Here is a 12,455-nt window from a genome sequence, read left to right on the forward strand (position 1 = left end):
GCTAGAGAGGTACCACTAAGACCACTGCTCTATGACTAGAATATGCAAGTAGGCCCAGATGCATTGTGCACTCGCCATCTGTCATCCAACAGCTCACAGTCTAGGGCAATTTGCCATGACTAACGCATAGCACTCTTTATGGAGTATGGGGCTATGAGATTAAAAACAGCTTCTAAAATTGCCAGTATCATCTTAATGTTACATGTCAGATTTGTCTAAAATATCACTACAAAGAAGAGGCCTTATACTTATTATATGAGCTGCATAGACAATAATACTCTTAATCACTGTTTAGGGATGAAAACAGCAAATCTATAAGCAGTTAAAAGTTACATGGCTGGGGCTGGGGTTGGCAGAAAATATGTTTTTTTTATTATAAGGCACATTTATGAAGTGCAAACCTAGCCCTGAGAACTGCAGAACGCTGTACACAGCAATAGGATACTAAGCTAACATGTGAGAACAGAGAAATTCATGTATGTAAACTTTACACTGTGAATTGACAGTTCCATGAAATACAAAAGGAAGTGACAGCTGTGCACACTAAAGAAACCATTCATAATTTGCTAGATTGGCCCACCAGCACACTCACTTTTTTCGAGGTGTGAAAAATCATTGCATCTTACCTCAAGATGCTCCAGATTAGTTGCTCTTTGAACAAGTAAATTATCCTTTTGCAACATGTCCCTGTATTTGGCGGTCAGTTCGTTGTAGTGTTTGTTGGCCAATTCCAGCTCTGAATGTTGAACGCTGTCATCTAACGCTTTCTGAAGTGCTGCAATTTTAAAGGCTGCCATGTCCTATGAAAACACGTGTTACATACTTTATTTTCAGCTTTTCTCACTAGAGGCTTACATAGATAACATTTAAACAGGAGTTTATTTAAACATAGTTTATTTTTACAGTTTTTCTCACTAGACGCTTACATAGATTACATATAAACAGTAGTTTGATTAAAAAATGAATAATTACAGTGCAACAGGTTTCAGAATACGCTGGTGTTCCGTAGCAACAGTAACTAAACGCATACACAGTACAAATGCTTTGTACTTTTCAAATTGAATGATAAAGACATTTATATAAAGGTCAAGCAGGCACGTGCTTCTACAAAGTACTTGTCTGAAAAATATACTCAGAATTTAAACAGAGTTACTCTGAATATCACCTTTGTGAGAAAGTGGCCCTATATATACTGGACTAGAATGAAATACAGTGTGTGTAGAGTCCACCAACCCCAGAGGTATAACAGAGGTTAAAGTCAGAACTGGCCTTCCTCTCCAAAGTGGTAGCTTGGTCGAGCCGTAAGGCAGTACCAGAGGACAATGTAAAGCATTTGTTGTACACACTCATTCAGCAAAAGGTTTCACACACTCAAGGATTGAACTCCAGGCCAATAGTTTTTATATCCACAGATATAGTTGTTTTATTTTTAGAACCAACAGTTAAAAAATATACTTTTCTGGTTATGAGTACTCTCTTTTAAATGCTTTGCAAAGGGGCAATAAAGGTTGTGCACACAATGATTACAGTATTGATAGTAAGCAACACAGTCCTGAAACACACTTTAGTATTGAGCTCAATGGGTTTTCTACATAGAAGTACAGTTGATAATTTTATAGATTACTTTGGGAGTTCCAGGCCTAGGTCTTCAATTCAGTCCTGGGGTCTAAGCTGAAACCAGGTTAGCAAAAACGTTTTAGTTACTGTAGTGAATTTTCATGATTATAAAGCTGTTTTATAAGTTCACACTTAGACTTTTCAATGTAAATCTCACAATGTTATTCAATGGGAGGAAATTCAGGTTGCAGGTAAAGTAGGATCGCGTTACTTTTGCAACCCAGCACTGGTCTCCTAGGGCCAGCTCTGGGGTCTTAACTCAAAACAGGTAGGTAATTGCGTTTCAGTATTTCGTATGATTTTTAAAGAATATTTGCAGTTTTCAAAAGTAGGCACTAAGAAGAAATTTCATAGAAAAGCAGGCAATGGGTTCCTATGGAGAAAATACAGATTACTAGTAACCCCGCTAGGGATTACTTTTGCGGTTCAGTACTAGGCTTAAAGGTACAGTACTGGCTTCTCCCCTGAACCCAGGTGAGTACTTCGGAATTCGGACTTTGGCTGATTTTATAGAAACATTTTCAGTTCTCAAAACTTCACACAGAAAATTTTCGAGTAAAAATGAGTCAATGTTATCCAATGGCAGGTAAGTGAATTACCGGTTTCCAGGTGAGTACTTGGTTGTTGAAGGTAAGGTTCTGGGCATAGACTCAGGGGTCAGTTGGTGGCTGCTGCCTAGCAGGCCAAGCGGCTCTCGGAGCTGGGCTCCTGGTCCGTTGCTCAGGGCAAGGGGGGGAAGTAGGATAGAACAAAGAGGTCATAGCCAGCGGCCCTCGGGCGGCGGGATGCAGGGTGCTTTTGAGCCGTCGGGCGCTCAATGTTATCCAATGAGGATCTTGAAAAGGGAACAAAGGCTGCAGGCTCGGGGACGGAGACTCTCCAGGGGCGACCAGCACTTCGAGAGGCAAGTTGGGATCTTGGAGCACAGGTAGGTACCCCAAAGGGAGGCACAAGAGGGCTGTAGGGCACCGGGTGCAGGGGTGTCTTTAGGTGTCGGAAAAGTTACCCTCAGCTGGTCGGGTTAGGGGGGGCCCCTGGTTCTGAGTCGGCAGGCGTCGGCTGGTTCGTCGAGGAGGGTCTTTGGGCACTGGACTTCGGCTCCCAGTCGCCGGGGGACGTCCTTGTGGTCTTGGTTCGGGTTGGCCGGCCCGGGCTCGGCTGGTGCAGAGTGGGCTGGTCCGGAGCTTCCTGGTGGGCACCAGGTGGGTTGTTGCAGCAGAGCCTCTGCTGATGGGAGTCCCAATCTTCGAGAGGGTCAAGGCAGGCAGGTCCTCTGGATGTTCCAAGGTTGCTGTCGATGGAGGTCGCCGGGATTAGGCAGGAGCAGGTTCCAGGATCAACAGGCCGGTAGGGCTGGGGCCAAGTCAGCTGTTGCTGTCCTGTTAGCAGCTGAGCGGCGGGTCTTCTTTTTCTTGATCTTTTTTCTTCTTTTTGATATCGGGATCTGAGGAAGGAAGGTTCAGGGAGCCCCTAAATACTAAATTTAGGGGTGTTACAGGTAGGGCAAGGGCAGGGACCAATGGGTCCCTGTCCTGGGGTGAGGACACCCCCTAGCCTGCTCCTCTCCTGTGGGAGTGGGGCAGGAGCCTAGCTGGGATTGGGCAGGGCTCCCCATCTACAAGATGGCCGGTGCCTGGGGTCGTGCTTCACCTCGCCTCCTCCACCTGAGGGGTGGAGTTGGCAAAGGTTGGCATCCCTCCTTCCTGGTGTAGTTTTTCCCGCCAGTCTTCCTGCCAGAGTGGGGGTAGAACGGGTGGGGGGGCCAGTTGCTGGGTACAGAAAATGGTCTGGAGAAGCTCTCAGAGGCGGTATGCCTTTGAAGCTTCCCCCTATCCATCCTGGGGGAGGAGACATAGCACCTCGTCCAGGATGTGCATTGTTGCAGGCCCAGGAGAGCGGGGGGCTCTCCACCCAGGGGTCCATCAACATGTCTGCTGTGTGGCAGCCTCTGCAGCCACTCAGCCCAGACGTGGATTGTAGGTTTGGGTTTTGGAGGGCATCTCTAAGATGCCCTCTCATGCATCTTACATTAAATCCCACACTGGCATCAGAGCGGGTTTAATAAGCTGAGAATTTTGGTACCAAACTTGTCAGTCTTCAGTGTAGCCATTATGGTGCTGTGGAGTTTGTAATGACAACCTCCCAGCACCATATACTCTTAAATGGCATCACTGCACTTACATTGCCCAGGAATTGCCCTGGGTACTGTAGGGGCACAGGGCTCATACACCTGTGCCCTCACCTCTGGCATAGGGCACCCAGCTAGAGGAGTGACTGAAGTATGCCAGGGCAGTGGGGTCTGTGGGCATGGCACACAGGGATGTGTGCCATGTCGACTCTTGCTTTAGTTCTGCACTTAGGCACTCAGCCTGCAAAGGCAGTGTGTGGGTGCCAGGGTACAGGGCCCCTGAGGGTGGCACAATAAGTGCTGCAGCCCTCAGGAGTCTTCTCTGGTCACCATGCCCTGGGTACCTAGGGTACCATTTATTAGGGGCTGACAGGTGGCCAGAGATGCCAATTGGGTATTTTGTTTCAGCATAGATTTTCTTTTTGGGGAAGGAATAAAGGCCCTGGGTACCTGATTGGCAGGGACCCATGGCACACTCAGTCAAAGCACATCAGCAGTTCAGAAAAAAAGTGGGGGCATACCAAGGGAAGAAAAGATGGCACTTTCTCACAACCTCATTCAACCCATTTACAAAATTGTTAACTATAAATGTATGTTTGTAATAAATAATAACTTGATACACAATGTGCTCCATTTCTTATAGTCATTTATTTATTACAAAGCGCAAGCTGTGGCCCAAAGGCATCATAGCGCTAGAATTATCACCAACAAAAAAGACTGAGAAAGAGGGAGGGAGAGAAGACTCACAAGAATTTAAGGATCAGCAGAGCAAATGCATTTTAAGCTTTTTCTTAAAAGTGTTAACGATCTGCCAAATATTGAAAAGGAGGCCATTCCATAGATTTGGACCCAGAATCCTAAAGCAGGCCTTGTTGTAATGCGAGACTTCAGCATGAACATTTAAGAGATCCAGGACCTCATTTGAGTGGCCTCTTAATTTCAATGGAGTCGATAACTGCGGGTGCCGGCCTCATCAGAATTAAAAGAACCACTGGAACACTGCAGATCTTTTTACTTTCACATGTTGCTGTGGACTGCTTAGAACAGCTGCAATTTCAGTGGAAAACTGTGGGGCACGTGAGGATTTACTAGGATCCCATTGTAATTCCTCATCTTTCAGCAGACTCGCTGGGACTAAATACCAGCAGTAACCTAGGTGTCGGTAATGTCAGAGGTGAAAAAATATCAGTCCATTTTCAGAGCAACTCATTATGAGGGCTGTAATTGGGGATTATTCAAAAACTTTGGGCCAGTGCGTTGCAAGGCTTGCTGCAGCAGGCATGGAACTTTGACTTGAATCCATTGTTTAATGGGGAGCTACTGGAGCAAGCAATCAGATGGTGATATATGGTCAGATACACAAAACCCATTTACCAGCCACACTGTCATGTTTTCGATCCTCTGTCATTTTCTGAGGTGCTCCTGAGGAACCCTATTTATAGAGAAGGGGGACACCAGGAGCTGATTAGGAGGTCCAGTGACCCTTGCTCCAGAAAAGTAACTAGTACACAAAGGGAGTCACTGTTCCTTGTAGAAGATGACAGAGGAAGAAACGTTTTTTCGTATGCTACTCTATCTGTGGGGGACAGTGTGTCCTCATCATAATGCCCTTACACACCCTGAAAAATGTCATGCTTCCTCATTTGTGTTTTGCTCCTTGTTGGGCCAGCGCTGCAATGCCCTACGGGACCCCCGAAGGGTCTCTTTATCGAAGATCTTTTGATGAGAAGCTGTTAGGGTGCGTGGGTGTAAGTGGCAGTGAAGTCTAAGGTGGTGTGTTAAGAAACTGACTGGAGGAAGAGTGGGTACTATTTATTAGGGTGATCCCTCTGTCATTGTTAAAACAAAGTGTGTAGTGCTCTCTAGGGGATATTATGTCAGTCTGTAGCTGGGTAAATGTCCCTAATGGACATATATAATGGTCAACATGGTTTGCGCTCTATGTGGCCTCAGATGGAGAACCAAAGCGCTTCTTAAGGAGTAAAGGAAGGTCAATTTTAGTATCAGTAGTGGCTTGACCACCAAGTTTGTAAAAGGGAGTGCCGTTTCTGAAAAGAGATAAAGTGTAGTATTGTCAATATCTTGTCATGATAGGATGTCCGGTCATCCATTGGAGGACCTGGTGAACATTACCTTTAGCGTAATTATTATCGGTATAGGTTGGCATAAGTGCATGTATAATAACAGTGATGTGAATAATTAAAATTAATTTTCTCGGCATACTGACAGACATACATAAATAGGTATAAGATCAATGATTAGATTTTGCCAGTGTAGTCCTATAGCCATACGTTTACTCTGTTGTTCATACAGTACCCCTAGGTAAAGTACCCAGTTTTATATGAGTCTATAAAAAGGCTCATTCATAAGGTAAGAATATGAACCATAGCTGTCTAAGTAGATAATACCGCAAAGTAGGCCCCACCATTGATGGCAAACCTCTAGACACTGTTGTCTTGTTTTTTTTACAAAATGCATCATGTTTCTAACCCCTTCATATTAGAGTCAGAACCTCATGAGATCAGTGAGGGCACTCAGAAACTGTGAAATGAGAGAAGGCAAAGAAAATAGTGTTGAAAGGTTTCATTGTATCCCGCTGTTGTTGTCAATAAAGTTTGTTGTTGAGAAACAAAACTGCATTGTTTTGAAAACAAAACAAGCACTGGCGTTGCCAATAGGTCTCGCAGTAGGAAAGTTGGAGCTATTACAATTGCAAATAACAATGCCTTTTATTTTTGTTTTCATTTTAAAAACATAAAGGGCTTTGTCATTTACAAAACCAATAGCTCCAACTTTCGTACTGCGAGACCTATTGTGCACTGCACAGTGTGGGTGAAAGTGGCACTGCGTGTGTGTGAGCGGCTTTTAGTGAGTTGGGTTGCGTGGGTGAGTGGCGTTGCATGTGTGAGTGTTGTTGCCTGGGTGAGTGGCGTTGCCTGGGTGAGTGGCGTTGCCTGGGTGAGTGGCGTTGCCTGGGTGAGTGGCGCTGCGTGGGCGAGTGGCGCTGCGTGGGCGAGTGGCGCTGCGTGGGCGAGTGGCGCTGCGTGGGCGAGTGGCGCTGCGTGGGCAAGTGGCGCTGCGTGGGCGAGTGGCGTTGCGTGGGCGAGTGGCGTTGCGTGGGCGAGTGGCGTTGCGTGGGTGAGTGGCGTTGCGTGTGTGAGTGGCGTTGCGTGGGTGAGTGGTGTTGCGTGGGTGAGTGGCGTTGCATGTGTGAGTGGCGTTGCGTGGATGAGTGGCGTTGCGTGGATGAGTGGCGTTGCGTGGATGAGTGGCGTTGTGTGGATGAGTGGCGTTGCGTGGATGAGTGGCGTTGCGTGGATGAGTGGCGTTGCGTGGATGAGTGGGGTTGCGTGGATGAGTGAGGTTGCGTGGGTGAGTTGTGTTGCGTGTGTGAGTGGTGTTGATTGGGTGAGTGGAGTTGCTTGGGTGAGTGTGGCATTGCGTGGGTGATAGTGGGCTTGCGTGGGTGTGAGTGGCGTTGCGTGTCTGAAAGTGGTGCTGTGTGGGTGAAAGTGGCACTGCGTAGGTGTGAGTGGCCGTGAGTGAGTGGCGTTGCGTGGGTGAGTGGCGTTGCGTGGGTGAGTGGCGTTGCGTGTGTGAGTGGTGTTGCGTGTGTGAGTGGTGTTGCGTGGGTGAGTGGTGTTGCGTGGGTGAGTGGCGTTGCGTGGGTGAGTGGCGTTGCGTGGGTGAGTGGCGTTGCGTGGGTGAGTGGCGTTGCGTGGGTGAGTGGCGTTGCGTGGGTGAGTGGCGTTGCGTTGGTGAGTGGCGTTGCGTGGATGAGTGGGGTTGCGTGGATGAGTGGGGTTGCGTGGATGAGTGGGGTTGCGTGTGTGAGTGGTGTTGCTTGGGTGAGTGGCGTTGCGTGGGTGAGTGTGGTGTTGCGTGGATGATAGTGGGCTTGCGTGGGTGTGAGTGGTGTTGCGTGTCTGTAAGTGTTGCTGTGTGGGTGAAAGTGACACAGAGCCTTTGATGTGGCCTGGCGCAGGAGAAATGCTGCTGCTGCTACTTAAATATAACAAGCGAGACCTATTGTCTATGCCAATGCTTGTTATTGTCGACTTCCCTGATGTTAAAACAATAACAGCCTGTAGAAAGCTCAAATCCATGCAGTCTTCTATACCCTGAAAAATCATGTGTACTGCGTGTCTTTACGAGTTTAAACCTGCAACAAGTTCGAAATATGGGCCGCTTTTTTTTTATCCATCTAATTACACATGGGGGGCGCATTTATTTTGATGTCCGGGGCCGTAATCTTTCCCAGTCCGACAATGCCTTCTAACAAGTGGGCCGAGCTCTGAGGCACTTTGTGCTGGCCAATAACCAAGTGAGTGCAATATGATTGGATGTGTGTGTGTCCTGCTCCGGAACTCAACCTGCAGATAAATAACACCAGGCAAACAACTTCAAGGCAGTGGAGGAGACAAGAAAGCAAGCTGCCACACTCTCCATCTCTCAAGACTTTATAAACATCAACTGAACACAAGTGGAAATTATATAAATCACTGGAACCGGTTAGCCTGAAACAAGAGCTCCATCTGAGTCAGAATCACGTGGATTATACATAGAAGGCCGTGCTGCTCTAAAAGGCACAAAGGGACAATGGGAAGTACTAGGTGTTACCATGGACTCACAGGCAGAAAGAGCAAATGGCAGAGACATGCAGACAGCTGCCATGTCCCCGAGGCACGCGCTGTCCCTGCACAGCTTATAGCTGGGCAGATGCACTCAGAATCACCGAGCTGGGGCGTTCGGAGGCGTGCGATGTACAGGCACTGAATGCGCCCCAGCGGGGGCCATGGCCCTATAGCCGTACGTTAAGAAATCAAGCTGACAAATTGCTTGAAAGACTGTGTGCACTACGAGACAATTATTTAACTGTTTGAGCAATTTAAACAAAAGGAAACTAAATACACTGAATGTTTGCTCTGAATGACGGCCAAAATGTATTTTGAAGAGTGTCCTTAAAAGTAGTTACTGCATTAAAAAAAATAAACGGCAAGGCTGTGTTTGCGGGGAGAGAGAGGGGAGGTGCTGGTGTGGGAGGGGGGAGGTGCTGCTGTGGGAGGAGTGCTGCTAGGGCAAGGCTGTGTTTCGGGGAGAGAGAGGGGAGGTGCTGGTGTGGGAGGGGGGAGTTGCTGGTGTGGGAGGAGTGCTGCTAGGGGAGGAGAAGCCTGATGCCGGATGGGGGCGGGAGAGCCTGGGAATGCGAGAGGCTGGGCTTGCATGTGATGTGCGTGCTGAAAAGATGTCCGTGAGGTGTGGGAGGAGTGCCTGATGCCAGATGGGGGCGGGAGAGCCTGGGAATGCGAGAGGCTGGGCTTGCATGCGATGCGCGTGCATGTTTGCTCACGTGATACCAGTGAACTGCAAGAAAACCGCGGGGCTGAAAGCCTTTGGTTTGACTTGTGTTTTGCCGACATGAATTCTCGCTCCGCTCGATGCGCTTGCGCGCATCGATAGGTCGCGAGACCTAAAAAACTTAATAGCTGTCATAGACAGTCCAGGGACGATTCCCGCATGCTGGAGGGATTTGCCATGTACAGTTAGGGGGACTTGACAGTGCACGGAGTTGTCACGTTTCATTATGATTAAATGGTTTTGGAGGCCTGTGGGGAACAGCACAGTGCTCTGCGTAGACGTATGCAGCTTCATAGTGCCACACCTATCAGGTCAAAAAAGGTTCTAAGTGGGTCCGTGAACTATGCTTAAAATCAGACCTTACTCGCCTTTTAGCAGGTTTGACTAAAAAAAAAACAGTACATGTATTAATGAGGCTTTGTTTTTAAGAAACAATTGTTTAAAGCCCAGCTGTTAATAAAGCCAGAGAGATGTTGCCTCACATACTGAAAGGCTTTTCCCTTTCTACTCACGGTACACACGTAGTAGCAGGGCTGATCCTCCTGCGTGCCTCTTCCTGTCTCCGCCGGTAATGGGAAGGTTCGTCCCTATCCCTAATATAGCAGAGGTGTGTTGTTAATCAGTGAGTTAATTGGTGAGTGTTTTACGTGATGCATGGGCACCATTTTGTAATGGGGTGTTTGAATAGACCTAGTTCTTGATACTTATTGTTATCAAGCTATTGTTACCAGCGAGTGTCCTATAAGGGATCCCTTATTTTTTTAAGTGTGATGGTTGGTGGTGCAGGTAGTGAAAACCTACTAGTAAATCTAAGCAGATATGTTTATGGGGCTTGGGCGCCATCTTTGAGTGGTGTAGTTGGTAGGTCTATTGCTTGACCATGGGAACCATCTTTGAGTGGTATCGTGATATGTTATTTTTCACTATATGTGAATAGTCAAGCCCCATTTCTAATATTCAACATACATGGTTTTGTCCTCAAACGGAGTGTCTGAGGTGGCCTGTATTCTGAGAAAATGACATGTGTGTTTTGTGTGTCTATAGTTTACACATCATTATGGTAACTTGGTTTTCAGAATTGTGATGAGAAGAGGTTGCTGGTGAGGTGATCATTAGGCTACACTACCTCAATCCACTGTATTTTGTCATTAAGACCATGGGTATTTGTCCGTAGGCGGTGGACCCATCTTTGTTCTTTTTGAAATAGTGTCCTATTAGACCATGAAGGACTGGACTCTATGACTGTCCAGGTCATTTGATCTGGTGTATGTCCTGTTTCGATGTAGTGTCTGCTCATTTTAGTGGTGTTTTTCTTGCACCATATATTACTTCTGTGTTCGTTCACTCTCGTCCTCAAGGCTCTGGTTGTCATTCCTATATAGAGGAGGTTGCAAGGACATTTTACTATGTACACACAGTTTTTAGTAGTACAGTTTGTATGTTTCTTCTGTGTCCACTCCTGGTTGTTTAGTTGTAGAGTTGTGGTATGTATTGTTAGGGGGAAAATATTGTAGGTTCCGCATGGGTAATGCCCTTTGACTTTTGAGAGGTCCCACAGTGTCCTTTGATTGTCCAGTTGTTTACCCTGTGGCCTTGTTTGCACGACCATGTCTTTAATATTCTGTGTACGTCTGAAGGCAAATCTTGGGCACCAATTGCATCCTTCCTACGAGCAGGATGTTCCAGTTTAGTAGGATTTTCTTTACTTGATTTGATTGTGGTGTGTATGTTGTCACATATGTAATAGTCTCATCCTTTGGTTTTTCAAGAGTGTCTAGTAAGGCTTCCCGGTGATGGTTGCGTGCTCGTTTTGCACATTCTTTATGATTCTCCACTGGAAGTTCCTCTGTTCCAGGTTGTTGCCTAGTTCTGCAGCTTGTGTTTCGTAATCCGTAGTATTCCTGCAGTTTCTTCTGAGCCTCAGAAATGGTCCAAATGGAAGATTTGGTCTTAAGGTATTTGTGTGATGGCTGTCATAGGTTAGTAAATTGTTTCGGTCTGTAGATATTGTGTATGTTTTGGTGAAAAGTTTTCCATCTTGTTTGCTGATTAATAGGTCCAGAAAAGGGATCTCTTCACTTGAGGTGGTCAGTGTAAATTGTAGGAAAGGATCCTGTTCGTTAATCCAGGTGTGGAATTTCGTGCAGCGTTCTTTTGTGCCTGTACCTAACATGGACATGCTGTTCATATAACGTTTCCACTCTTATTTCTGGTTTGAAGGGGTTGGAAGCTGGTAGGATGTGTTCTGCCTCTAAATGGGCCATGTATAGGCATGCTAAGCTTGGCTCGAAAGTTCTGCCCATACAAGTTCCGTGGATTTGTTGGTAGTGTTGATCTTGGAATTTGAAGAAGTTATTTTTTAGGGCTAGTTCTGCGTATTCCAGGATACAAATTACTGGTTGTGGTGTAGCCAAGTCATGGTTCCTTAGACTTTCTACAACTACTCTCTGTGTAGCTTTTTGTGGGATGTTGGTATATAACACTTCCACGTCAAGGGTTACTAGCAGGGTGATTTCCTCTGGTCCCCTTATATGCTCAATTAGGTTGATGGTTTATTTTGTGTCATTGAGGTAAGACGGTGTTGCTTGCACTAATGGTTGTAGGAAGTGTTCACAGTATTGGCTGAGTGGTTCAAGGATAGAGTTAATCCAAGACACTATTGGTTTTCTAGGTGGGGGCATGATGTTTTTGTGGATTTTTGGCAAGATGTAGAAGTATGGGGTCGTAGGTTTGGAGTTCACTAGGATTTCTGCTTCCTTCTTGCTAATCCATCCATTTGTTTGTGCTTCAGTTACTGAGATGGTGATTCTTCTCGTGAGGGAATCTGTGTCTATTTTTTTATAGTATCTGTTGTCTGCCAATTGTCTGTGGCATTTATTGATGTAGTCTTCAGCGTAGAGAATGACTATTGCTCCGCATTTGTCTGCAGGTTTTATTGTAATCGTCTGATCACTGTTGAGGTTTTGAAGGGCTTTCCTCTCTCTTGTAGGTAGGCTGTCAAACTTATTTGAGTTGTAAGCCGTTTATGTCTCGTAGTACCACCTTTTCATATGTCAGTATCTTGGTACTAATCATTGCTGCGGTAGGCGTGTGTCTATTTTGATGGGTTATGTAGGCCTGCATCTGCCGTCTTTGTGACTGTCTTGTTCATGTCCGGCGTCTGGAAAAAGGATGTCTGACGTAATTTCCAGAAGAAAGCATGTAATTCACCAGTGAGTCTAAATGGCTCCACTCTGGGAGTGGGGACAAAGCCAAGCCCTCTCTGTAGGACTGATTCTTCTGTTGCTGTTAGGGTCCTGTTAGACTGGTTAACTATAATTTTTCTTGGTTTGGCTCCTTGTCCTGCTTGTTC

General features: G+C 46.4%; 1 protein-coding gene across 1 annotated transcript in view; it reads right to left on the reverse strand.

The window, feature by feature from the left end:
* The window catches only part of CEP290 (centrosomal protein 290), a 1,386,965-nt gene that overhangs the window by 889,947 nt on the left and 484,563 nt on the right, over positions 1–12,455 (reverse strand). Inside the window, exon 25 of the mRNA XM_086918001.1 lies at positions 627–800. Within this exon, the coding sequence (XP_086774127.1) occupies positions 627–800 (174 nt within the window). The remainder of the gene's footprint in view (positions 1–626; positions 801–12,455) is intronic.

Source organism: Lissotriton vulgaris, chromosome 1_1 (assembly GCF_964263255.1).
Source record: "Lissotriton vulgaris chromosome 1_1, aLisVul1.2, whole genome shotgun sequence".
In the NCBI taxonomy this organism is placed as follows: domain Eukaryota; kingdom Metazoa; phylum Chordata; class Amphibia; order Caudata; family Salamandridae; genus Lissotriton; species Lissotriton vulgaris.